This window comes from Thermobia domestica, chromosome 4 (assembly GCF_964235325.1).
Source record: "Thermobia domestica chromosome 4, izTheDome1.hap1.1, whole genome shotgun sequence".
NCBI lineage: Eukaryota > Metazoa > Arthropoda > Insecta > Zygentoma > Lepismatidae > Thermobia > Thermobia domestica.
In genome coordinates, this window is record NC_137457.1 from 287,018,326 (window position 1) to 287,046,077 (window position 27,752).

At 33.6% G+C, this 27,752-nt stretch overlaps 1 protein-coding gene across 1 annotated transcript in view; it reads right to left on the reverse strand.

Annotated features, from left to right (window-relative positions):
* Nucleotides 1-27,752, reverse strand: part of LOC145683155 (uncharacterized) — a 71,418-nt gene that overhangs the window by 38,707 nt on the left and 4,959 nt on the right. Inside the window, exons 3-8 of the mRNA XM_081754518.1 lie at nucleotides 26,156-26,309; nucleotides 21,010-21,134; nucleotides 12,558-12,660; nucleotides 6,184-6,469; nucleotides 2,145-2,198; nucleotides 1,370-1,451 (exon numbers count right to left, since the gene is read on the reverse strand). Of these exons, the coding sequence (XP_081610644.1) occupies nucleotides 1,370-1,451; nucleotides 2,145-2,198; nucleotides 6,184-6,469; nucleotides 12,558-12,660; nucleotides 21,010-21,134; nucleotides 26,156-26,309 (804 nt within the window). The remainder of the gene's footprint in view (nucleotides 1-1,369; nucleotides 1,452-2,144; nucleotides 2,199-6,183; nucleotides 6,470-12,557; nucleotides 12,661-21,009; nucleotides 21,135-26,155; nucleotides 26,310-27,752) is intronic.

Sequence of the window (27,752 nt, forward strand, 5' to 3'; positions counted from 1 at the left end):
GATCAAACTATGATCGTTGATAATCGAACACGATAAAATAATCTATCCCAAATTCGATCAATTTTGTTTCTTTGGTGTCAAACGGTTTATCTCGACAGTCTAATATAAAATTATCCTGGTCAAAATTCACGGTGAAACAGCAACTAGTATTTCTTGAGACATTTTTTACACCAATCGGACGGAAACATGAACAGACAGGATGTTGCATCACTACGACTGGCGATCAAAAGCAAACAAAAGTCTGGTTCAATTGTCATTAATCATCCGTTCATGGAAGGCTAAGAGATTAAATTTCAGTGTTAAATTGCACAACGTGTGAAGATCAAACGTTATCAAGCAACGATCGAAAGATCTAGACCGATTTCCTTCAGGTTTGCTTTTATCATTTCAACAGGTTAATTTGCTAACTCTCCTACCAACTTATGCATGTTACGTCACTACTCGTCTGGATCAAACGATAATTTTTGCCGATCAAACTATCTGGTCCAATTCCGATTGATTTTGATTCCGTGGTAGCTTACAGGTTAACTTCTTAATCCCCTTATAAAACTGTGGTTATTTTGTTACTATGAGTAGTGATCTACAATGATTGTTATAGAATAAGCATGATCAAACGACGATCAAATGATTAGAGTCAATTCCGATCAGTTAGCGGTTAAATCTGTCTATATATCGAAGGCTAAGCGTAATGACTCATTGGCAATTTTACCGTCTCTCTTCATCGGGGGTTCGTGCCATCTATCCATGGCATCTATTCTCTGAGATAGTCAACAAAGGTTCCTAAATTGGTACTCTACTGTTGATGATGAGGTTGTGTGGTGACCGTGTGACTATGATAATACTTGCTAAAAACAGATCATTCTTATTGCTAATTTCTTTCGCAACAAATAGTGGAACATTAACTCTACGATTTTTTGTGACAATCGTAATACATGTGAGTCGATTCTTCTAACATTTAATTGGTATCTGTCTCCTACTATTTTTCTGGTGATGCCTTGCAAGGAATTATGTATGCTATTATCACATTGGATAGTCTTGATCCTCATTCACGTAGTAAATTTGCCTTAGATACAGTTGATGTAACTAGCCATGTGATGTAATTTGCCATCATCAAGAATCAGGTAAGTCTCCTATTTTGGCAGATCAATGGTGACTTATTGAACACACAAATCCTACTACACCACATTATGTTCTATTTATTATCACAAAATACAGCACTAAGATATCATTACTTTACTGTAAACATATTCTTGGTTACTCTATCATAAACATGACATAGTTTTCTTTTATATAATCTTGGTAATTTTCAGTAAGTATTGCAGTAGTGAGGGAAGTTGAAAATTTTGACTAGAATGAGAAAAAAACTCACCTTTGAGACAGAATTAATTGAGCTCCGAAGTTATGTTCGTTGCACCCAGCATAACAATTGCAGTCCTTGGGTTTTGTATGGCCTTCAAAATAACAAAAATAATAATTAAGAATAATACTTATTTGCTAGAACAAAAACAATTATTAGTTTCAGGAGACTTGTAAAAGATAGTTTCTTTAATAAATATATTGCTGAATCTATACCATTAGTATATGTTTAATTAACAATTATTAATGTAATGAACACGTGAAATGAAAATAACTCGGAAAGATTTTTTGTGATTAGTATTGTAATGATATATGTACAAACGTGAAGACCCCAAAAGAATGATGGGAAACGATTGGGTACATTCTGACGTTGACATGGATAATTAAGAATTAAAAAGATTTGAAAGAGATGAACGTAAGTGAATATAGTTAAGAGAAAGAAACAATCTGATTATAAGGATATTTTAGAAGTAAGTGCCCTATAAGAAATGCATAAAGATGAAGGAAAAAGAAGGAATAGAAAGAATATTACCTACAATAACGGATGATACCCAAACAGGTAGGTAACGAGATTTAAGAAAAATATAACGAAAGACACTTCTAACACATTTTGCAAAATTATTATAAAATTGTGGCACAACGATTACAATTATGATGGTTGGGATAAAATATTAGAAATAGCAATAAATAACATATCTATAAGTTACCTATTTTACATATACGTAGGTAATACAGATAAGTAATATATAATGCTAAGAAAATGAATTAAGTATTACTATTATACTTACCTGCTTCACGTGCAATGCAAACTAGTCCTTTGATATCACAAGATTTATATTTCCCTAAAAGAAAGAAAAATATCGTTTTAGCACGAGAATAATAGAAACGACAGTGTAACCATTAATATAGATTAACTAATATCAATATATTTAATGATATGTTACTCACAAGTATCAATACATCTAGTACTCTTACAAGAAATATTGATCTAATTTCGGAAATTATTTTCATCATATAGTAACATAAAATTGTTCGTTCTTAGTATTAACGAGACCAATGATTTACTGATATACACGTATCTAAGTTTCACATTTTGACTTGTATATAATCAGGATCCTTAGTACCACATTACATATAATTGGTCTGATACTTTATTTGTCACATATGTATGATCGTTTTTTTTTCTTTTTGATTTTATGACAATATTTTTTGCCCGTTGAAATATAACAAGATATTTCTTTTTTTCTCCATTTAGAAATTATTTGCTTTGTTTTCTTAAGTGCTTCTAATTTATTCCTGTATTATGTTGTTCTTTTTAATACCATTGCTTTATATGGGGTTTCTCCTTTATTGAATCTACACGTAAGTGTTGGTATGTTCTCTTGTAATGTTGATGCCTCTGCTTATATATGTAGTGAATGGTTATGAAAAAATCAATGGAATAATAGTACAAATTAGTATTCTAATTATAATGTGTACTGAAGTTTAGTTTTCGACTGTTACATATAATATGTGTAACAAGGATTTCTATCCCCTAACCGTTATGCTTTAGCATTGCGTTTCACGAGATAGATTCAACGTGCTCAAGCATGATGATTTTATTTCCATTTTTCCTTATAAATTGAAGTTTTGTAGTAATGTTATAATTACATTATTACCAAGAAGCAACATATCTTTATGAACAAACAGATATATCAATAGTGGAACATTTTTTTTATCTCCCCTGAAAGGAATCATTGACAGAAAAGTTTGAATAGAAGGCTTAAAATTCACTAGTAAAGTAAGTTTGTCAACTGGATAGATATATGGACAAGGCTTAGGCATGTGACTATGTGAAAAAGGATACCTTTGTGTTACTATTAGTATCAGAAGTCTAGATTTAAATTCATAATTGAGTAGAGAACTAAACATTATCCATTTGTGGATTTAATGATGCGCAAGAAAACAAAATAATTGTTCATTAGATGCATGAACAATCTATACGTATAGAATTATTTCCTTAATAATATATCCAACAGCAACACAACTTCTGAGTAAACTGTGGCATGAATGTTGGTCAACAGAATATCAAGAAATGGTTGCAGATCGACAAAGCAATATGAAGTGTAAATATGAAAAATTGAAGAAACAAATTACTGTACAAAATGTAGTACAAAACATAAGAAAAGAAACAAACGACATCCAGAAGGCGAGGAAGAAGAATCTATAATTCGACATTTAACAAAATATCAATTCATTTACCAATGCATTTAAATATACGTAAAATGTGTGCTCGTATGCACATATAAAAACACTGAAATAACTAAGATGAAGTAAAAATAGTATAAAATCCAGATTTGCAATTTAAATTTTAAATGTAGGATACATTCGAAAGTACAGATTAGAATAAAATATGTAATGAAGAAGAGAATAACGAATTCGAGCTTTCAAATTGGTAAAGTGAAGTACTTGTTAGAGGAAGTCGTGACCTCAATAATAATGTACAAAGTACGGAATATTCAAATGCATAAATAACAGTTAAAATAACTAATAAATTCCTGTTTTCATATAAAAGTCGTATCTTATTAAAATCAGTAATATGCGTATACGCACCATTCACGATATATCTAACCAACTCTGTCACAATTTACTGCCTTATAGATGAAGCTAACGTCAATACTAATCGTTTCATTTTTTCTTAATAGAAATTACATAAAAGTTTGGTGAACACTGTTAGAGAGCAATAATATTCACAGCTATGAAACTAAGTCAAGCCATTTCTTTGATGAACAAGAACTCAGAAACCAAAGAATTTCATAGGAAAATAACTCGTAAGCTTGAAAACGAGGTTATGTTATGCTAATGTGCGAAGTATGATGAAGCTTGGATCAGTTCAGAGGAACACATATAATAATTCTTGATTTTCAAAAGAAAAAGTAAACCGTGAACGAAGAGGAAGAGAAAAGAGTAAATAAAAGTATATTTCTTGTGCCTTCAAATACTTTTGTCGTGATGAGCAAAGAACGAATAACTTTAAAATAATAAGTTATAGAAGGCATGGTTATGCCTTTCATAGTTGGATAAAAGTAAGTAGGTCACGCATAGAAAACATATCAAAGATTTTCAGAAATAAAGTTTTCGGATTGAGTATAGCCCGCTCCTTCCAGTGGTTTTTAACGAATCATAGTGATTCTAACGATTCATATTAGTTCATAATGAATCGGAATCGCATGTTATAAAGATTTAAGATGTAAATCTTGTGATGAGGAGGCTTCAGTATAAGTAGTAGTAGTAGCTGTAGTAGTAGTGGTAGCTAGTAGCAATAGTAGTAATAGTACTACTACTAGTAGTAGGAACGGGTTAGAAGCCCCGCAGGGGTTGGTTGGATTCTGTTCTCGATATAAGTAGTAGTAGTAGTGACGGCTCTTTCAGTTCCAGTGACAAAGAACTGGGGGAGCGAGCTATACACAAGCCAAGTTTTCAATAAAAATGTCACTTAAGGCAGATGAATAAACGGTTAAATTTAGAAGTGTACAATTGCAAACTTCACAGTAGCATAAGGTCATAAAAATAGTGATTTCGAGACGTCTAACAAACACCAGTTGAACATTACTCACTTTGCCTAACAATATGGTTTGCGATTCTAAAAAAATCTGGATGTCTCAATAACATTTGATCCTAAACATAAACTGCAAACCACTGGCAGCGGTATAGTTTATGATACGGTGCTTGAACTCAAACAAGAGGTTCGCAAGATTAACCGCATGTAAAGTATATTTTATGGACAATGAAAGTTTGGGAAAGCTTTAATTTAATAAACACGCACTTGTATCTCATAGCAATTATGATTTACAGATTACAGAGCGTAGTAAGTTGTGTAAGTTATAAACAAGAAATATACTAAATTTCCAAGCTTTTGGTGCCACAAAACATGATCAGAGTTAGGAAGTAGTTTAATCTTGATAAAGTTTTGGAATTAGTTGACGTATTAGCTGTGAATCAAATAATATCCTATGAAGTAGCTGACATTGTATGTTGTATACTGTTAGAAAGTACATTTAATACATTGACTGCAACACTATAAAAATGTATCCTGGAGGTCAAGTTGATTCACTGTATAAATTGCCTAAGAATTTCGAAAATAAAGCGATCTACCCATTTCAAATATATTTAAAAATGATTTACTTTATGTACGTAATATATCCAAGTGCAGAATTTTGCAGAAGACAGATTATTTAAATATCTATCAAAGTCTCCAAAGGGAAAGTTTGACTGTGATCTATATTTGGCTCATGAGGTTCTTGACATAAAACCAGCGTTGGTTCGATTTTAGCCATCTGAGAACTAGTTTTCAGCAACTTAAACTAGCATTGCGTCCCATGCAGCATAAATGCTGTGTAATACCGTAATCTGCTATTCATCATGGAACCATAATCAAATGAGCTCTCACTATTAATGAAACCCAGGTCTTCTGCATCAAAAGTACGTACCCTTATCATATCACAAAGGGTGCTCTTAAACTAGCGTGAGTAAAATTCAACGAATATAGGAGTTAATAATTAGATAAATTACTCTTTATAGATATTTCGTAAGTTACGACTGTTGACCAAAATAAGTAAAGAAAATAGTACATTTTAAATAATAATACAACAAAAGTACAGTGACAAACGGGAATCGAAAAGAAATTCGAATATTTATGGAACTGACTAAACTATCCTTGTCCAAATATGATTCTTTCGAGACTTTACTGTGCAATGGTTCATCTATTTTATTATGTAATTTTTCACAATGCTAAAATATTGATATAACATGTTTCAGATTGCTATGGAGTATCCTCTCTTAACGTACCTGAGTTATAAAATATAAGTGGTGAACATTTGCATATTTCAATTGCTTTGCTGTATTTGCATTGCATGTAACATGATACTCTTGTGTAAATAGGGCTAATGTCCAAAGACATCTCATTGTGGTAGAAACATTGTCTTTGACGAGCTGGAAGCCTCTGTAGTTCTGAAGTGCTCACAATAGAAAATAATTCCATGTTAAATGCGAATGTATTGTATGACCCTTTCAACTGGAACACGTAATAGTTGCTAAGCGTATCAGGATATTCAAATGGTGAACTGAGGAATATCTGGAAAATAAAATAAATGTCCTAATTATCCATTATTTATACAGTATAAGTATATGCTCAGGTTTTAGCAGTATGATTAACAGCTACATAATAATGCATCAGTATATTTCCTTAATCTTAATTTAAAAGTACAATTGATAACTTATAGAATCATTTAATTCTTTATAAGATCTCAAAATATTTTCGTTCAAAATAATTTAAAAATTTAATTTAACATGTACGGGAAAAGAAATAGTTGCAAGAAGAATAACTAACTAACTAACTAACTCTATGGCCTATCGAACCCGGAGGTTCAATGCCGCGTTCACAAAAGCTCTCCACTGACTTCTATCCTTAGCCAATTGGATCCAGTTTTTACTTTGTATTCCAATGTCTGCGAGATCCATCTTAATATTGTCCTCCCATCTGCGCCTAGGTCTTCCTAATTGTCGTTTTCCGATTGGTCTTCCAGTCAAGACTTTGAAAGCGTTTCTACTTTCTTCCATTCTAGCTACATGACCCGCCCACCTAAGCCTCCTAGACTTGACGACCCTAACAATGTTGGGTAAACCATATAACTTATGTAGTTCCTCATTATGAAGTTTCCGCCATTCCCCATTCCCGTTCCTCTTGGGTCCGAATATTCGTCTCAGAATAAACTTGCATAAAAGTCCATAAAAATTTTTAATATAGTATGTGAAGTTTGTTGATTCCTTTCAATATTAATTTAAGGATGCTAAATTGTTAAAGTTTAAAATCCATTGACAGATGTGAAAAGTTGAAAAAGAATACATTCGTTCAATTCAGATACTTTTTTGACTGTGAGTAGGCAAATATCCCAAATGTACTGCAAACAAACATTCAGTGAATTTAATACTCGAAGAAGTACTACTTTTGATGATATAGATGCGGTATTCATATTAATTATTGATTGAAAGTATAAAAAGTCAGATTATATCATAGAAAGGTATATGAATGCTACTGAAGTACTCGCTCAGATCTGATATGCAAATTCGCTGGTGCCAGACGATTGCACTCACAAGGGACGTATGCGAATCATAGGAGCTAGATATTTATGAAAATTGGTACCCTGACTAATTGTGGATAGCTAATCATCGTAGTGATATTTACTCGGTGCGGAAATGCCTTACGTAGCCGTTACGTATAATACATATACCAACAGTGAGCGAGAGAGGGTGACTGAGTTACACTCGAAAAACGTCGGGTAGAAAATGAAAAATTTATGCAGGTAACCTTATACATACGAGAGGGGGGATACGTGACCAAGAACGAAGGAGTATTGTCACATAAACAGTGTTGCCATCCCAACACAAACTTATAGTTTTTTCAAACAGAACGTATACCATTTTATGGCACTAAAACATTTGGCATAAAACTTGAAAAATCACGCACATAAACGTTAACACAAAACGTCTTGCTGTTGTTGTATATTTGTTCGTTTCATTGTACGGGCCGCATAATATATCAATTTTGGAGCCTCATATCTCTCTTATTGGAAACACTGATAACCCTAATTTTGTTTATTTTCTTTCACTTTCTTTCCAATTGTTTTAATGTTTTAAAATGGTTTGCGTTCTATTTGAAAAAAACTATGTTTGTGTTCAGATTGCAACACTGTTTGTGTGACACTACTGGCGTGTTCTTGGTCGCCTTAGTGATGGGTAATTCCCCGGGAAGATGTTTTTTTGGGAATATTCCCGTGAAGATTCTCCAAAATGGGAATTTTCCGGGAATTTATGTATATACAAAGAAAATTGCGTTCTATTACTATATTATGATTTCAAAGTTCAATTAGTTTTTTTTTATCACAGTTTATTATTACAGTTATCTCCAGAGGTTTCTTTAAAATATATATTCTGAATGGTGTAGAACACCCTTCTCTGCAGAAACCACTCTGGAAAACAGGAACTCACGCTCCTTAAAATAACGTTAGTCTACTAAGTTCTTTATGAGTTTTTCCATGTGACCATTAAGATGCTATTCATATAGCTGTTTTAAATTTCTGCAAGGCCCAATAGTATCTTAACCATTTTTCAAACAATAGAAATAGATAACCATCTTGAGGCTAGTTTTTAAATTACGTAGCAAGATGTTCAGTAGTGCATTAGAAAGAACCAAACCACACTAGCCATGCGCAAGAGAGAGGTTGGTTGTAAACACCATACGAGAAGCTTGTTAAATATGCACTCAAAGGGGTTATTGGCGCAACTTATAAGATGAATGGGTCTGTACCTCTGGCTGTTTTGGTGGGTGTCATTAGCTTCAAGACGGGAAGGATCAGTCACGTACCATTGGGGCTAGGATTTTCCTTGAACCAGATGGGATTTGATAGTGCAATGATATTTGCTGTAAATTGTTGTGCAATACAACAGGTATAGATATATTTGCATTATAAACATTTGACAATTCATGCAAAGCAGATTCGAATTAATGAATCATAAAGGAAGCGGTACTATCCTCTAGATTAGCGTTACGAAAATTTAACCTGGACTTTTCGATACAAGTACTATTCCTTTAAAACTCGTTCAAATGGAGAACAGACTTATTAATAGATGAAAAGTCTTGGCATAGCATGTTGTCTATATTCTTTGGAGTAGGCCGCAGAATACCACTTGCTGAAATAGCAGAACAGTTAGTACTGAAACAGTAGTCATTTACTACGCACAGTAATTGCAAGACTACAGATAGTTATTGCAAGATAATGATTACTGAGAATTTTCGATTTTGACACTTAAAAAAAACTACTCATATATATATATATATATATATATATATATATATATATATATATATATATATATATATATATATATATATATATATAACAAAAGCCCGAATAACTCAAAATTGTTCATTATTCGATGCTGATTACAGGAAACAAGGGAACAACAACAAGCCAGGATAGTTTTTCGGATTTCCGCAGACTCCTATTGTTATTGTCATGGATAACAGTATGCTCAGGTGAAACACTATGGCAAATGTAAGGAAAACGTCAGAGGAATGAAACTCACTGAGATCCCGAAATGTTAGCTATTCAGCACGCTTGAAGAATAAAATATATTATTTTTAATCAGAACTTAAGTGACCTCTGGATATTATCACTGTCACAAATTTCCAAATGGAGAAAGATGCAAAGAATAAACAGGATGTAAAGAATATACAAGTACGTACCGTGGTTGTAGAAAAGTGACAAGGAATATTGTAATTATGCATAAGGATTACATTATCAACAAGAAACTACGATAGATGGCGCCTATGAATGTCAGTTTCAATGTAACATCATAGGCGTGGTGTGTATTCATATCTGGGACTAAACTGAAACACCAATTAATATTTTAAACACAAACACTAGTGTACTTAGTTGATCATAAAAGAATAAGATATTCTGCAGAAAACTCTATGAGTATGCTATGAATATAGGATTACACTAGAATAAGATCTCACCAGAAGTGTTTACTGAGTTTTTTATTTTATATACCCCGATTGAAAGTCACTGGGTGCACCGATGTCTACCATTAGTGTGATTATCACAATCGTACACTATGTAACGAATCTAAAGAGGCGTAGCTTGAAAATAAATTTCACACAAATAAACAAGTACTGACGAGAGATCAGTGATTAGTTATTTGAATTTCAAAATGTGACTACTGAAGCCGCTAAGATTTCGTTCAAAGAGCGCTACATTTGAAATGATCAGCTTTTGTGATTAATCTTCCCCCATGAGTCAATTCGCCGATTCACTATCCATAACTTTGATCCAACATATGAACTTTCAGTGAAAAAATGATGGTTGCGAACTGACGGGTATTTCAATTTCCTCTGAGAAAGAAAAGGGTAACTAGACAATAAATATGCTAGTTTATTTTGCTATCAACAATATAGGGCTCTAATGATGCTTCTCGTCAACTTGCGACCACTTGTTACAAATACAGGGTGTGTTGACAGATGAAGTAGGTAAAGTCGTTACTGGACTATTCGCTTCAAGACTGATAGATACAGAAAGTTCTGTTTGTGTGGAAACGTCAGGTGTCTGGGTAGGAACATATTAGCCAGCAATAGAGATTTTAGGAACGAACGGAGCAGAGAATCTCGTTGGAATGTTCTGTTTTTAGCATTTAGCATTTAGCATCGGTAACGAAAATCATTTCGATAATATTAAGCTCTCGTATACGCTTTCCTGTTTGAAAACCGGAACAATCCTACAATTAAACAGAATATTCGCTCTTGTTGTTGACAGACGAGGAAATGGACACTGTCAGAAATCTGTACCTTGAATTCACTGGCCACAAATAGCCGCCGCCGCATTACACGACATTCTGGAATGCCCGAAATACTTACACTCCAAACAACCAAGGGCTAGGATTATGGCGTCGAACTTCGACAATATTGAGCCTCTGCAAATTCAGGTAAATTGAATGAAGGAATCAGTGACTCAAGTGGAAAAAGTTTACATGACGTCCTACTTTTAAGTTGAGATATTTCTATGAGATGTAGGTCTGCTACTTCGTTCTTCTCATCAATTGTATGCAATAGATCACAACATGAAATTATTAAAGTAGCTTCTCAGTTTGATTTTCTTCAACCTTTTCTATCAACCACATGCACTTTTTAGTTTTCTAATGCCTTTAACCTGTGTATGTAATTATTTTAATAATTTCAAAAGGATGCAGTTTTAAATCCATTTGAAATCCTTATATTGATACTGGTACTTTTAACTAGGCCCTATATGTTTATTTTCAATAATAAAATAATAAATCCACGAAATTCTAACTATTGTCTTTTTCACTATATTTTAATGAAGAGAGAGATTTAATTCTGCTCTTTTCTTTTACATCTAAACTTCTATTCCCCGGAAACTTACAAATTTAAAGATATCAAGATTTTTATAGTACATAATGAATTTAAAAGTCAGTATTATTTTTAAACCATCACCGCATCGTTCACTAGTAGAACTAACGCAACACCTGGCAATACCCTAGGTATGCTTGAGAGTAGGTTTATCGTAAAGCCTACATGATTAACAGGAATTAGATGATCGCCAAACCATTTTGTCTCTCAAGAAAAACATATGATCTAAAATCCAAAAATAAACGAAAACAAATAAAAATATTAAATTAAGAAAAGCACACCTCGAAACAATTAAAAATGTAGAAATATAGCTCAAATGTTTAAAAGAATCATAATTTGAATATTATTGTCTCGTTTTAAAAACTTTCTATGCTAAAATGATGAACATATTTTATTCAAATAAAACAGGTTGGCATGATGCATTTTCATCTCAGTCAGAAAGTGTTCAGTAATTATCGTAAGTATATTGAGGTAATTGCAACTGAGAGGGCAGACAAAGAAAATGAAAATGAAAAGTAATTAAATAAATGATAAACGAAGCCGTTTGAAATAATTTGAACAAATTCCCCTTAGGACATGTATTTCAGTGAAAGTGTAATGAAAAGTCCGTAATATCACCCCTTCCCACCCCACTTCTCTTTCCCTGTTATTTCACATGCCAATGGAGACTGAACTTGAACAGAACGGCAACAAAAGTATCAGTATTCATCTCAACAATATCGAAAACTATTTTATCAATACAAATATCGGACGTTTGTGATTATTTTTACACACAGTTTGTTTGTGATCCTCTCTCCGTGAACTTCATTTCATGAACATGGGAAATAATGTGGACTTGAAACAAGATCGAATTTGTTATTATTTATCTCACCAACCCAGAAAACTACTGACTAGACACTAATCTGTCTTTTTCATTTATTTTTTTACATGTGACCGTTTATCACCTAACCTCTCAACCCATTCTGATACACTAATAAAATTGTTAAGCTAGGCCATGCTTTTTTCACGTATCAAAATCGGACCAGAGGTATAGGACGGATTAATAGTCAAACATTTTTACATTTCAAATATACATATAAAGAATATTCAATTCCATCGTGGATAACTGTGCGGTTCGACTTAAGACACTGTTATAAAAATGAGATGGTAGTAAAGGTGCACATTTATTCGTTTGTTTGTAAATAAAAGTACAGAGGTTTAAAAATGTTATTTTGATTACAGAAAATACAACTTTAATTACCTTTGTATCCTTCGGTGGATACACAATTGCCAATGTTAACTGCACATCACTGCTTGTAAATGACTGATTTTTAATCATATCAATTGCATTTCTGTAATCCTTACTGAAAAGGAAAGCAAATTACATATTCAAAGTAAATATTATTTCTATACAGCAACTAGAAGGAAACAAATATTGTTTATACCTAAAATTAAGCTACGTAGATGGATATATCTTTTTTCAGCTCACAAATGCTTTCAAAATGAACATGGAATTCAGAGGCACTGTGTTTAGAAGCAATATTTGTAGTAGCATATAGTACAATGATTCAAATCTCAATTTTAATTTTTATATAAAGCTATCATTTGAACAGTTTTTGTATATCTTTTTGTGGTCTATTTTGTTCAGTTCCTTACTTTAATATAGTGGTAAGATGATACAGATTGTATATTACTAACTTCAACTATTTTAGACAGTTAGTTACAAATTTCCCCTAAGTTCGTGAAAATAGTATTATTAAACTGCTTAAGACTTAATTTACTCCATGAATGTTCAATAACTCACAGAATAAAATAGATTTCAACTTATGTATTTTCGAATACTTTTCAACATTTATCATATATTTTCACAAAATTTCTTCTTTAAAAATTGAATCTACATACATTGATAATGGTGTCCTTACGTATTATATCTTAACTGCCTAGGAAAATCTGTCTGGTCACAAAACTTGACATAAATGTTCACGTCTGATCATAAAAAATGATATCTTCGTTACCGGACAATCGTTCATAACAACATTTACTTATTTATTGATTATACATTTATATATTTATACATAAAGCAGCTTCCGAACAAATGGGAGTGATCAATTTGGTTGATTCCCTACAAATTAACAAAGAAACCTGGATCAAAATAAGATTATTAACACAGTTTGAGATACAGAATGCTTATTTTCCGAATGCCCTTAAAATGTAATTACAAAATATTTACATTTCATTTTTCATGTTTATTTTTAAAATTATTCATTATTTCATATTATTATTCATATTATATTTTAATTATCCATATATTCTTATATTCATATACATGAAGACGCATTTTGAAAGTGCGTTAAACATTACAAACATTAATCCGTCCATTATTGTATCTCCTCTGTTAATTAATGTACTTGTAATAGTTCTACGTAGTAACCAATTTATGTTAAAAGATATTTTCGTTCGGGCACATTAATCATATAATCGAGTAACGATTTACATTCATGTATTTTTAGAAATGTTAAACACAAAACTGAAAACTCTACTCACCAAGAAGATCATGTAACATACAATAATATCTATGAATTGAAATACATTATTATACATTAACCTAACAACTTTAGGCAGATTTTATTTTCGAAATAATCAATTAAATGATTTAAGTTATTTTTATAAGAATAAATATACAATTGTTTGTGTAATCGGGAAAATAAGGTATTGACGCCCATTCAACGCCCACTACACCTAACATCAGGTATTGTTACTAAATTGTGGGATTATATCACATTCATCTGCATATTCTTGCCTCGAGTTTCGTATACTATGCGTTCCATGATTTCTCTGTACAGTAAAAGCTCCTTATTCGCGCTTCCTTCATTCGCGTTTTCACTATTCGCGGATTAAAAAAAATGCGACCTGATTCCTATATTCGTGGCTAAAGATTTCTTTATTCGCGGATCTAATCAGTACGTACATACATACGTAATAACAAAAAGCATTCCAATAGGTATCCAACCCAATATCCTTTGTAAACTCCGACAAATGGACTAATAAAATGTATAATAGACCTTATTACATCTTTGCCTAAAGTATGTTGTTAAATGATATCGCCGATGTGTTGGTTCGGACTTTGACATAAGCCGCCTTCGCCGCAATCGGTGTTTTTGAGAATGTAAACAAACAGAATGAAAGCAACCTCATTACTCAATGAATAAAGTATATTTTTAAATGCCGCCACATTATTAGACGTTCCGTCCTTTGGTAAGAGCCGCTTTGCGTGTTTTATTAATTCGTCTTTCCATTCGTTACAAAAATTGTGATCGAGTAACATGTCTCTACCGCTGTCTTCCTAATTAATACAGTAATGTCAACTAAAAAAAATGAGAAACGAGTTTCGACACGAAAAAAAATCTGTGTTACCGCTTAAAGTGAAAATAGAAATGCTTGATCGTTTACGCCTTAGAGAGTCTTTTGCATCCATATCACGCTCATTCAATGTCAACGAATCAACTGTACGATCAATAAAAAAGTCCGAAGATAAAATAAGGTCGTCTGTAGTTTCAACTTCACTATCAGCGAAAATTGTTTGTGATCCAGCAATAGAAAAAATGGAAGTGGCTTTGTCATTATGAATCGAAGACCGCAACCAAAAAAGGGTGGCCTTGAGTGGTCCAATGGTCCGGGAGAAGGCAAAGCGTCTTTAGGCTCATTTTAAAGAACCTGATGGTAGTTGTAGTGGTGAATGTACAGATGGAGGATTTCAAGCATCGGAAGGTTGGTTCAATAAATTTAAGGTGAGACAATTATTGCATAACATTAAAATCGTTGGAGAAGCTGCATCTGCAGACACTGCTGCAGCAGAACGATATCCAGAAGAATTTGGAAACTTAGTAGCTGATGGAGGATACAAACCTGAGCAAATATTTAATGCAGACGAAACTGCACTGTTTTGGAAGAGAATGCCAAACAAAACATTCATTTCTAGAAGCGAAAAGTCTGCTCCTGGATTTAAGGCAGCAAAGGATAGAGTTACACTGCTGCTATGTTCTAATGCATCTGGAGATTGTGTCATTAAACCACTGATGCTTTACAGATCGTTAAATCCTCGGGCTTTAAAAAAATCAAAACAAGGACGACCTGCCATTGTTTTGGCGTGCTAATAAGAAAGCATGGATTACAAGCGCTATTTTTTGTGACTGGTTCCGGAATTGCTTTGTTTTTGAAGTTGAAACTTATTTAAAAAAACAGAATTTACACTTTAAAGCAGTTCTAGTTTTGGACAATGCATCAGGTCATTCTCGCGAACTTGAAACTATGCATCCTAATATAAAAGTGACATTTTTACCTCCCAACACGACGGCTTTGCTTCAACCTATGGACCAAGGAATAATCCAGGCCTTTAAGCTCTATTACATTAGACGAACCTTCAAAATCGTATTGGATAATATGGAATGTAATCCTGATATGAATGTTAAGGAATGCTGGAAGAAATTTGACATAGCAAAATGCATCGTAAACATAAAAGAATCATTGGAAGAACTGAAGCCACACACATTGAAGTCATGCTGAAAAAAAAAACTGTGGCCTGCTCTGACTGCGGAAAATGACGAAGAATGTGTGCAAATTCAAACTTTGACTGCAAACACAGTCGAAATTGCGAATTGAATTGGACGAGATGGGTTCGAACAGATAGAATCAAGTGACGTTCAGGAATTGCTTGAATCGCAAGATGAAGATTTGACTGAAACCGACTTGGAGGAAATGTCAAATTCACAGCCCATTGAAGAAGACGCTTCAACAAGCACTGGAAACGTGACATTTAAGTTAAAAAATCTTAGTGAAGGTTTAAGAATGGCAAATGAGCTTTGTGATTTCTTTATGAAAATTGGTCCGTCTATGGAACGAAGTCTTATTTTTAAGAGGCAAATTGATAATGCCACTGCTGAATATTAGTCTGAATCACCGCCTCCTCGATTTACTTACCTGCCTGTTCATTCTTTTCAAAAACCATTTCCTCCCGCGTGAACGCTTGTTTTCTAATTTCGACGTTAGAGTGCAGCACGTACTGCCCATTTTTTGTGAATAAATCTTTATGGTTTGCATAGGAATGACCACACTTTCCCAATAGTTTAGAAAAGAAAATGGTCTTATATTGTTGGGTATCATTCTGCAAAGCAAGAAAAGGCAAGTTGGAATACAATGGAGTGTTATTTCATGAAATACCATCCGATAATGAACTACGTAAGAACATTAATAGGTGTATACATGAGGGATACTAGATTTTCAGTTTTTTCTTCAAGCCTTTGGCAGTTGCATATACGAAACTCTAAGTCAATAAACTAACTGTATACTCCACATTTGATGAGTTCAGCAATGGGGTATATTGACGAGGAGTTATAAAATGAAAAAGATCTCCAGTATTAGACTTCCAAACTATAATATGTATAAGTGTTGGCAGTATTCCAGAACGGCTATCTCCTTCGGTTGACAGGTATCAGAGCAAAAACGGCAAGAGCTATCGACATGCAGTTTTCGGGGATCGATTCAGTGTCCCACGAATATTTTCCATCTCCTTGGACTACCTTCTACTTAAGCCGGAAGTGGTAGAAATCGACCACTTCCGGTTTCAACAGTGAAGCTTATAACTCAAAACGGTGATAGATATCCACAAACTGTTTTCGGAAATTGATTCATGGTCTCAAGGAAATAACCCATCTGCACCCCTATATCTTAGTAAAACTGGAAGTTGAAGAAATTCAGTACTACGTCCAGTTTCAATGTTGATTTTCATATAGCAAAACCGGTAAGAGATTTTGCGAAAGGTTTCCCAGTAATCGATTCAGTCCCAAGAATGTACTCCATGTCTTCAATACACGTAGTATTCAATTTGCATAGCTTGGAAGTCTACTGTAGTTTCACTGTCTGAAACGATACTCACTTGTATATATTAGATATTGTTGCTTTCGAGACAAGATTTAAGCTACTTCATCTCAAGAAGCTGTTCTATATTGTGAGATAGCTTTGTCATTCGTTTCTCATAGACAGTTGCTGTTCATATCGTGAGCAACACTAATTTTAATACTAAAACAATGTACAAGTTAGCTTAGAGTAAAAACAATCTATATAACATGTTGTGGTGTGGTTTGCGATAGCCCAAAGTCTGGAAAGTGTACTAGAAAAGGCACAATTCTTTTGTGTTTCACATTTGTATTAGTAATGACTAGTGTTGGGGTTTAAACTTCCTTATTATATATAGGGTGGCCCAAAAGTAGGTATACAGTAATTTACTGATCAACCCATTCCTTTTTATATCATTTCTTATTACTATCCATAAGGTAGACTTAGTTTCTTTATTATTTATTCTTAAAGTCTTTGTACTTATATCTTAAGCTCGGAACAGCCGAAACAAATGAACCTATAAGCTAGAATGATATACCTGATCGATGCAGGGGTGTAGGCGTATACCTACTTTTGAGCCACCCTGTATAATTACAATTATAGTTAATGGCGCCGATTTCTTAGTAAATTTGGGAGGGGGCATTCAGATGCAGAAGACATAAATGAGGATTTTAAGACAAATTGCATTCAAATTTTACCAAATATCGCATATTCATAAGTACAATGCGGGTGGCTGGGGCCCCCGCCCCCAGGATCGGCACCCTTGCTTATAGCATCAGAGTTCCTTCACACGAGAGCATAAAATTATATATATTCCATTAGGCCAATATATGATTGTGTGTATTCTTTCATTTTTGTGCCTCAGCCGTAACATCAACAAATGCGTTTCTATTTGAACTTTTTTTTGTAGTTCTTCAATGACTACCGCATATTATATCCTTTACGCAAACCATTTAGATTTCTTTACATTCTTTCTATTAACATGTATTGTATACGTACAAATGTCAAACTGCAACGCTACAGGATTGACTGTCAAACGGTAGGATGCCATGGTAGGACCTGCCATCTAGTGGCGAATTCGTGATGAAAGGTACACGCATTTTTTTTGGTGATTGAGCAGGCAGCTAGAGGGAGCGGACGGATACGTTTTTATTATGGATGTTTGAAGAAAGGGTAGCATCACTGCTGTAATTTTCCTTGCTCTAAGAGAATTATGGGATAATACATAGTAGATTAAAAACAGGATGATGATTGTCGCCAAGTACACTGCGATCAAAATCGTGTAGCTATATCAAAAATACCAGAGGTATCCATGTCCTACACAAAATAAACTGTTCATGGCAGGAGTTCGCAAGGTTCAGAAGATCTTTTGGGTGAATCGACATATAGCCACATAGGATGTATTGGACGGGCGAGAAAACATCTGATGCGTGCTCTCCCGAAGGCCATAAGGGTATTTTCCATAGAGTTCCTCTTATTCAAAGGAGCTGATTCCCTCTGAGAATCATATTTTGGGTCACATATGACTTCTTATGACAGAAAGTAAAGCTATTCGGGGTCGACTTAGTTATGGCAATGTCACAGAACCTGACGGTTAAGTTGTGAATGAGCTAGTTGTCATTGCAGTACTATTTCGGATGAAACTATTAGATATTCTCCTCTTCTGTGGTATCTTGTCCTATCACTTTCAGTTATTTTGGACATCTTTATTCCGAAGACAGAGCGGATTTTAATTCCTTCGTCCCCGTTCTGTTACAGACAAATTTCGATCGTGTTTGTAACAACCACGTAGTTTCATAAGATCCCAGCTGTTCGCTCAGTAAAGGCCTCAGTATTCGGTAGAGGATTGTTGCCTGTTAAAATCATCTTGGAGAATGTTACAATCCTGAACGCTGTTCTCTCTACGGCCCACTAGCGGTTGAAGCAATACATTCCTGCTACTCTCGACATTCTCAAAGCTTTGATTCTGTGTAAAACAATGTCATTCTTGCTGGTATCGTACGCATATATGCTTCACTGCCTTGCATGGCTACATCTATGCGGTTTGCGCCAGCTCTGAGATTTACTTGGAGCTTACTGAGGCCTTTCAAACTATTATGATGTATTGAGGTTTTCGACTGCTTTTTAATCTAACTGACAGTATGTTATCCCCCAAGATCGACATTCTCTTGGAGAATCCGTGAGGGGTAACTCCTCCTTCGCGGACGACTTAGTGCTTAAATCATTTACAGAAGCAGACATGCACCTATTGCTCGACACTTACAGTGGAGATGTTACAGAGAATGACCTTGAATTCAACTTTAGGAACTCACAAGGGAAGTTAGGGAGAAATTACTCGTCTGCAGAGAAACTAAGCACGCCATTTGAAAGACCAATTTATGCTGATTACAACAAGCTAATAAAATTCCTGTATGGTCTTGAACTTTTCGAGAGATTCAACGTTAAATGTACGATTGTGCCTCCTAGCGACCTATCGTTATTATGCAGCATGATGGTTTGAACTTTCTACTACTTGATCACTGGGATCCATTCACAGATATTAAAAGTTGGATGACGGATTACAAAGACGTAATAGTTGAGAATATACCGAATAATTGCATACCATTTGTGCAATCATTTGATGTGCTTGGATTCAGAACCAATCAAAGATTATGGCAGGAGATTTGTACATAGTATGAAACTTTATCCGGAAATTACGATGTATCAACGGAACAAACAAATTCGTGTCCATGCTAATGAACCAGTTTGGATTGTTTCAGTTTGCGTTCCACAAGGCAGGTTACCGAACAACTTATATACCTTTTAAATCACTTGTCAAATTTACTTTACGTTTTGGTTATGCCAACTGTTCCCTGACGAATGCAACACAATTGCACATATAAAATGCTCATTTTGCAAGGCCTCCGTCATTTCTTTATAGAGCAGAACAGCAGTGATCAATCTTTATCTCTAACCTATCACTATTGTGAAGAGTATAATGAATAATTTTAACTAACAAACCCATTAGTTAATGAAAAAAAGTTCTTTATGTTATCTCCGATAGATTTCAATTCGTATGTCAATATTCGTTGTTAATAATGTTATACATAATGGGTTTTAATGCGCCTATACTATTCTATTTACATAAACTTCCAACTTAAATCTCTCGAAGAGTTCTCAGCCGTACAGGAATTTTATTAGCTTGTTGTAATCAGCATGAATTGGTCCTTCAAATGGCATGTCTAGTGTCTCTGCACTCGAGTGTTTTCTCCCAAACTTCCATGGTCAGTGTTTCAAATAATGACCACAGTTAAGGAAAACAATTTTAAGATCTCCACGTAGTCACGGTTTCATATATGATCTGAAACTCAATAGCGTATTGGTGTTATTTGGGAGTACAATTTACACCTGGGGACGGCAAAAGAATAAAGTTTCTTTCGCTTCATCTCGAACGTGTTCAAAGACCGTCTTTGAAATTGTAGTAGCGGATCTTGTTGCATGTTTAGCTTTTGTTGCCTCTGATATACCAGACACTGGCATCGAGCAGTACATCAGAGTGGCGCCTTGATGCACTTGATCGGCTACGGTGTAAAAATGGTTCCTCCTGCACCATGATGTCTCCAAAATATTTCTTCGTGTACTGGTAGAAAGGGATGGACTTGTTATTCCTTCTTTGAAGTAGATGCTGAGGGTATCCAACAAGTTATGAAACTCATACTTCGAAGTTAGTCATGCTGCTTACTAAAGCACGTGCAACCATTGGTGCATGTGCAAAATACGAAAACGAATCATCAAATTATACCCTTAGAGTTAATATTAATTATTATTAGCAAAATGTGTACCTTTCCATCTTAGGAAGCGCAGAGTTATATGCTATACATGAGCCATAGAAGTTGTTCAAGAAGTGACCTTCAAATCTACTCTTATCTTTCAATCTCAGTACTGTGACTTTCGGAATTGATCTTGCCTGTAATATTTACAAAACGTCATTAGTAAAAGTACTTTTGTTTTACTTTCAGTATTTCTATGTTTCCACCAACGTCATCTAGGTAAATACATAATGTTTCTAAGTTAGTATTTAATCTAGTCATTGGTATAAAGAATAAACAGAATGTATGTTTTCCTCTTGGAATATTTTTGTTTTGTTATCGTTAAACTATGACACTGACATATATATATATATATATATATATATATATATATATATATATATATATATATATATATATATATATATGTATGTATATAGATAGATATATAGGGAGAGAGTGAGAGAGACAGCAATATCTTAAAATATTACGCGTATGTCCTAGCAAATGAAATTGAAATTCATGACCGTAGAAAGGAAATTTCTTTTCTAATTTGGAATTATTTGTGAAGTAACGCTTGTATAATTTCATTTTTTTCTAAACAGACACTACTTTTCCAATGGTATTATTATGCGTGTAGTTGAAACAATTACTTGGTACAGTAAACTTTTTAGCTAAGTCGAACAAAAAAGCCATCCACACTAAACAATACCCAGAATATTTAAGATTTGATGGGGATTTTAAAGTAGAAACTGAAGCAAATCAAAGGGAAAGATCAAAAAGAAAACTACATGTTATATTGAGGAAGTGAAAGAAACCTACATATTGGTATGAAAGTGACTCTAAGACAGTGTCTGAAAGAGAAGTTAATGATAGTAGAATTTGTAACTTAGTTACGGTAAAGAAATTGACAGGAAAGAAGAATTATCTCGATTTTAATTCATACATATACGTCGACCACGTCATACACAAAGGAAGAGCTGATAAAAGATCCCTTGCTACTTACGTTAGTCTAGATGTTGAAGATGAAAAGCAAATGTGCAAATATGAGAAATAATTTACAAATCATGACTTGAAAAAGCACTTCGGATCATGAGAAACAGGGATCGAACTTAAGTACTTATCAAGTGAGATAATCAAAAATTTTGAGAGAAAAGAAAATGAGGTATTTTTCATATGATATAATTTGTAAGAAACTGTACAATAGTCACACTATTTTTCTAAACCATGAAAATGACATCGAAACAAAAATCGAACGTAAAAGGTTTCCTTGTAGTCGTGAGAACGAATACTCAAAAATCAGATTAAAATCATACTTCGAATATTGTTGAAGAAACTATTGCAGAATAAATACGAAAATTAAAAAGTAAATTTAGGAGACATCAGTGGTTTACTTCAAATAATTGTCGGGTACCGTATTATTTAAAGGACAATGATGTAGAGCAGTGTTTAATAATTAGAAGGAAAAAAAGATTGCTGGAGAAAGTGAAGTTGTTTCGATGAGAGCGTTACTAACAATCGGTTTCGTTGAAGTATTTAAGGCTCATAAATAACGTGTACATATATATCTCAACGATTTAGGGAAGAGAATAAGGACATAATTGAAAGAAGAGTTAGACAATGTGTCGCTTTTTTGCTTCATTATTCGGTCAACATTTACAGAAAATACTTTAGATGGATTTACACCGAAAAGATGGAATTTTGGTAGATGAAAAAATCATTTTAATCGCTTTGCAGTTGATACAAGCTTTATTGTCGAATGAAAAACAAAACTTTGCAGGAAACAGTGAGGAATGTAAGATGAAAAGAAAATTTAACAAGTTGAAACCAACAGTCATTCGAACTGAAAATAAAGTAGATACCATCACTATATCATCACTGAAAAATGGAAAAGCTGTTGATTAATAAACCAGGAGCTGAGGTCCTGAATTAAGTTATAAGTGATCATAGATCATCAATCGAAAATAACTAACATTATTTTAAACGTTAAATCTGGAAAACAATCTAAAAGTTAGTTGGAAGGAAGGAAAATTCAATAAAATAGTGTTAATTAAATTTAGAAAAAAGTGACTAGTACTGTACTTTACTAATAGAAAAATAGAAGGATATTATAAATCTTCCCATTTCTTCTATTAGTAAAGTCCAGTATTGCTACTTTTTCTAAAATGTAATTAAAATTATGTAATTTTAATATGATTAGGAAAAAATCTCTGTTGTACTGTAATTTCGGCGAGATTTTAATAATAAAAAGTGTGAAAATTCTACTCATTCATGAACTAATCACAGCATCGGAATTAAAATTGAATGCAGGAAATTTACTTTATTCCTTACAATTTGTTTTTTAACATCTATATTATTAAAATTTTATTTTCCCTATAGTTAAAATGCATGTAATAATTATAAGTATATAAGCATGTACTTATCTAAAGAATGTAAACAATAATTATTAATAAGTAGCAATGGTGCCTGTACATCGTGTGAAGAAGTTTACTGAATGTTGAGCTATGTTTTTCAATTAATCTCGAACCTGAAACTGATAATAGATTTCTACCACTTTCGATTTTATTACAGGAATTAGAGTAGAAACAGAATACATTGTTGAGATGCATATTTGATTGAAGAGAACCTCTTGTCGCTATCTGCTACCGCTTCTACTTTATAGCGATAACATGAAAGCTAAAAATGATAGATTTCTAGAACGTATGGTTTGAGAGAAAGTTAGCAGAAAAATCGTAAACTACTTTTAGAACACTAAATCGATTTCAAAAAACCGCTTTGCCCTCTTTTATCAGTTTTCTTCTATGTTGATCAATATTAAAATTTGAAATTGTAGATAATTTCTATTACTTCCAGTTTTAGTGCACATTAGGGAGAGCAATCAAATTTATTCTTGGGACACTTAATCGATGGTAGAAAACAACCTCTTGCTATCTATTACGTTTTTGTTCCATTTTGATCAACTTTAATCGTTTCTTTGGCACTGTTGCTCTCAAGCAACATCGCATTCTATTGCATTTTCCGCACGAATTATAACTTCAGTAATCATTTAATTGGCATAATTGCTTTCACACAATATTCATATACATGATTTGCGGGTCGCTTCTTTAGATATTTCTAATCTTCGTCAACAGGGAACAGTCAAATTTAGTATTGTAGAAGCTTTATCTCCTACGTTTCGCGAAAGTTCTTTTTTCTTTTTTATTTGTGGTTTCTTGCTGCATATAAATATATTTCAACGAAACTGCTGCTAATTACGGAAAATATTCTTATGATATTTGATCATAACAGAGTAGCAACACATAAGACCTATTTTATGGCAATGTTGCTTTAAAATAAACATCGTGTATTTTGTAACCAAAGTACAAAAATACTTTAAGAATTACAAAATTATGATCAGGAAGATGTGGTTCATCCATAAAAACAAACTAAATATTTTAATGGTAATATTATCAATGCTTGCCAATTAAAAGGTTAAAGTGAAAAGATTAACTCTACCATTTCTTATTTAAATATCATCTTTAACAACTAACTCGATTCCTAACTCCTGACTCCTCTATATCCTGGCCTAAAATAATGTTTGTCCATCAAGTAGTTCTTGAGATCTTTTATTTCCAGGATGGATGGATATAGATTTTTGATAAACAAAACTCTTTCGAAACGGTCTTAAAATGTGGTAAGCATATTGACGCTGTTATGACATTGGCATAAAGGAATTAATATAATTACGTCACATTCAAAAAAAAATAGTTTCTTATAAAGATACTGAAAATAGTTATCGCCTATTATCAATACGCCTAAAATTATTATCACCGGTTTTGAGGCTCATTTATTGCTTTTAATCAAGATAGACAGTCCGTGTTGTCTTTGAACTTATTAACCAAGTCTCGTAGAAAACTCTCTCGTAATCATATACATATATGTGTGTGACTTCGACCAAATCGCCCAGGACTCCTTTGAATGGTGAAATAGAAAGACAATCGCTCAGCGTGCCTTCCACAGGAAAGATTCATCAATAATTTTAGCCATGATTCTGGTCCCAATGTTACGAGTGAAAGTCGTGAATTTCCCCGTTAGCATTATATATATCAAAACCAGCCGAAGGAACTTTCATTCGCGCGTCTGGTTGTTTAAACGCAGACCTCTCGTCCTTGCTTCGAGCCACCCATAAGCATAGTTTCTGCTGTTTCAAGTTGCTTCGTACCCTTGTGTTGAAGTCCACCCCCTACCTGGGTTGACCATCAAAAGTTGAGGTATTATCCGGAAGTCGAATAGGAACGTAGTGTATTGGAGAGAATTTCTCAGCCTTTCGACAGTGTTGTAATTAGTTAAGCATTACAGACAGTGGATTGTTCAATATTCACAGATATCTTGGTATCCTTTCATACTTTTATACTTTGTGCAACAGTGTGCCAACTAAGACATCCACAAGTAAGATCCAGAACATCAAATGTAAGAGTGTAAACGCACTGACGTGGATGAATGTGAACGATCGCTTACGGAACCCTCTGTGAACCCGTGTGATTATTCAAGCCTTGGTGCTGGGACTACAACGACCTCAAAGTGGATTGACCGGTCGAAGATTATAGTGAGTATAATAAACATATTCCAACCGACAAATTACACCACCTAATACACAAGGTTAAATTACTAAACGGCCGTAGAAATCAAAGATTGTAATTTTGCACATTTGTATGTTTGATGTTATTTTTCATGTAGTTTAATTTGCATTGAGTATTATTATATGTCTTATACATTATAAAATAGGATTTTATTTACTTGTCAGGACATTTTTAGCTTACTGCTCACGTCCAGTTAATCTATATACTTATTTGTATGTTTTACAGTATTTATATTCATATCCGCTGTCTCCCAGCTTCGGTTGTGATAGAATATAGGTATGGGTAAATTGGCTTCCGTTGTGGCACAGCTAAGAAACGAGAAAAAAGATACAGAGACAACAGAGAGGTGAGTTGCATATTTGTGTTTACAGGAAATCACGTCCACAACGAAAAACCACGATTTCACTATACTAAAAACTTTTATCCAATATATAGAATCAAACCAATAATAACTAGAAATAAAATATGAAGCACCTTTATTGAAGGCGGAAAATAAGATTTCTTTTCAAGAAAGGGAAGGATTCTTTACTTAATTCTGTATATAAATACATTAATAGTACCTTAGTTTGAAGATCAGTTAAGTTTCCTTTAACCAGTGGTTCTTCTTCAGAATATTTTGCCATATTATTCATGTTCCATCCATTGAGATTAGCAAGATCTCTGAAAAAATCTTTGTATAAGTTGGCCTTGGTTTTGTCGATGTTTTTGAATTTCCTGCAAGATTCACTGTAATTACACTTTCTTAATTATCAAAATGATAGAATTGAAATTCGTCCTAAAGAAGCAATATCTATCTAATAGATTGCTCTAAATAAAAATATAAATAAAATATGTCTTACCTGATATAGAGGGCTTGGGAATACTATTACTCTAGCACAACAACGCTAGTTATTTCTAGAATGGTGGTGTAAAATCATAAATGAAATCCTTGATCCAGAAATAAACACTGTTAATTATTAATACGAGAATGTTGAAGTCTGAGGTGTTATATTAAGAGTTTCTTTAGATCTATATGAAATCGCTTCTAAACAACTTCAACACTATCAACTGGTATATTGTCGTCTTCGAAAATTGCATCATTAGATGAATACAACCCATTGGCTTCCAATACACCTGCGTAACCCATAACGTTAATATAATAACTGACATAAATATTGCCATGTTGCATTGTACGGAGAAAACAGCTCCGAATGTTAAATTCCTTTGTGTGTTTGTTACGCAAAGACACTGTTTGTTGTTGAAAATAAGATAAGAGAGTACTCAAAGTTATTTAGCATATACAATCATAACAGGTTCACCACGCATGTTTCTCTCTTGTTTCTTCATGCTAAAGCGACGTTGGAATTTACTAGATTTTTGGAAGTTGGAACCAGAAAGTGGATGTTCAGGTTGAGAACTCCATGTTAAATTGTGATTTCAACCAAACTCTTCTGCCCCGTATACCATTTGAGATCCACGCTCACTTTTATCGTATTTACTGTTTTGTCCTTTGTGACAATCCTTCTCGATCCTTGGTGATCTTTATCACTGACAATATAACAATATAACTTTTGTGAGGCTTAACTTACATCTACTATTACTCTACGCCGAGGTTGTTTAATTTCTAGTTCTCCAGCCTATTATCACGTCAAATATTAATTTGTGTTAGAACTTACACTGTGGTCATCTTAGACACCTAACGCATTGAACCGCAGGCCTACTGTTCGATCTTTCTCTGAAATATACAGAGATTTACAAATTTATGGAATTGATGACATGTTGTGGTGTGGATTGTATATTTATCTAATGCTTTATGGAATTATACTTTAATTAGAACGAAGAAAAATGTCTTTTGTTGTGCTATCCTACTTTCATACTTTGGTTCTGCAAAAATAGAGCACATATTCAATTCAGATTCGTGTCAGGTGAGTTTTCAAGCCAGTCCAAATATTTACCTTGTTACCTTCGATAAATTGTTAAATTTTCTCTGAAACATTAGACACAGTATGAATTCTTACTAGAAAATAGCTGATCCGACCAATTACACTCCTTGATTATTGGAACTGTTCTGGACTGCATTACCTTGGTGTATTTCTTACTGTTCATTATTCCTTCAATAGAAACAAGTCGTCCTGCTGCACTATAGGAAAACATATCCAAAATATCGTATTTGCTGGG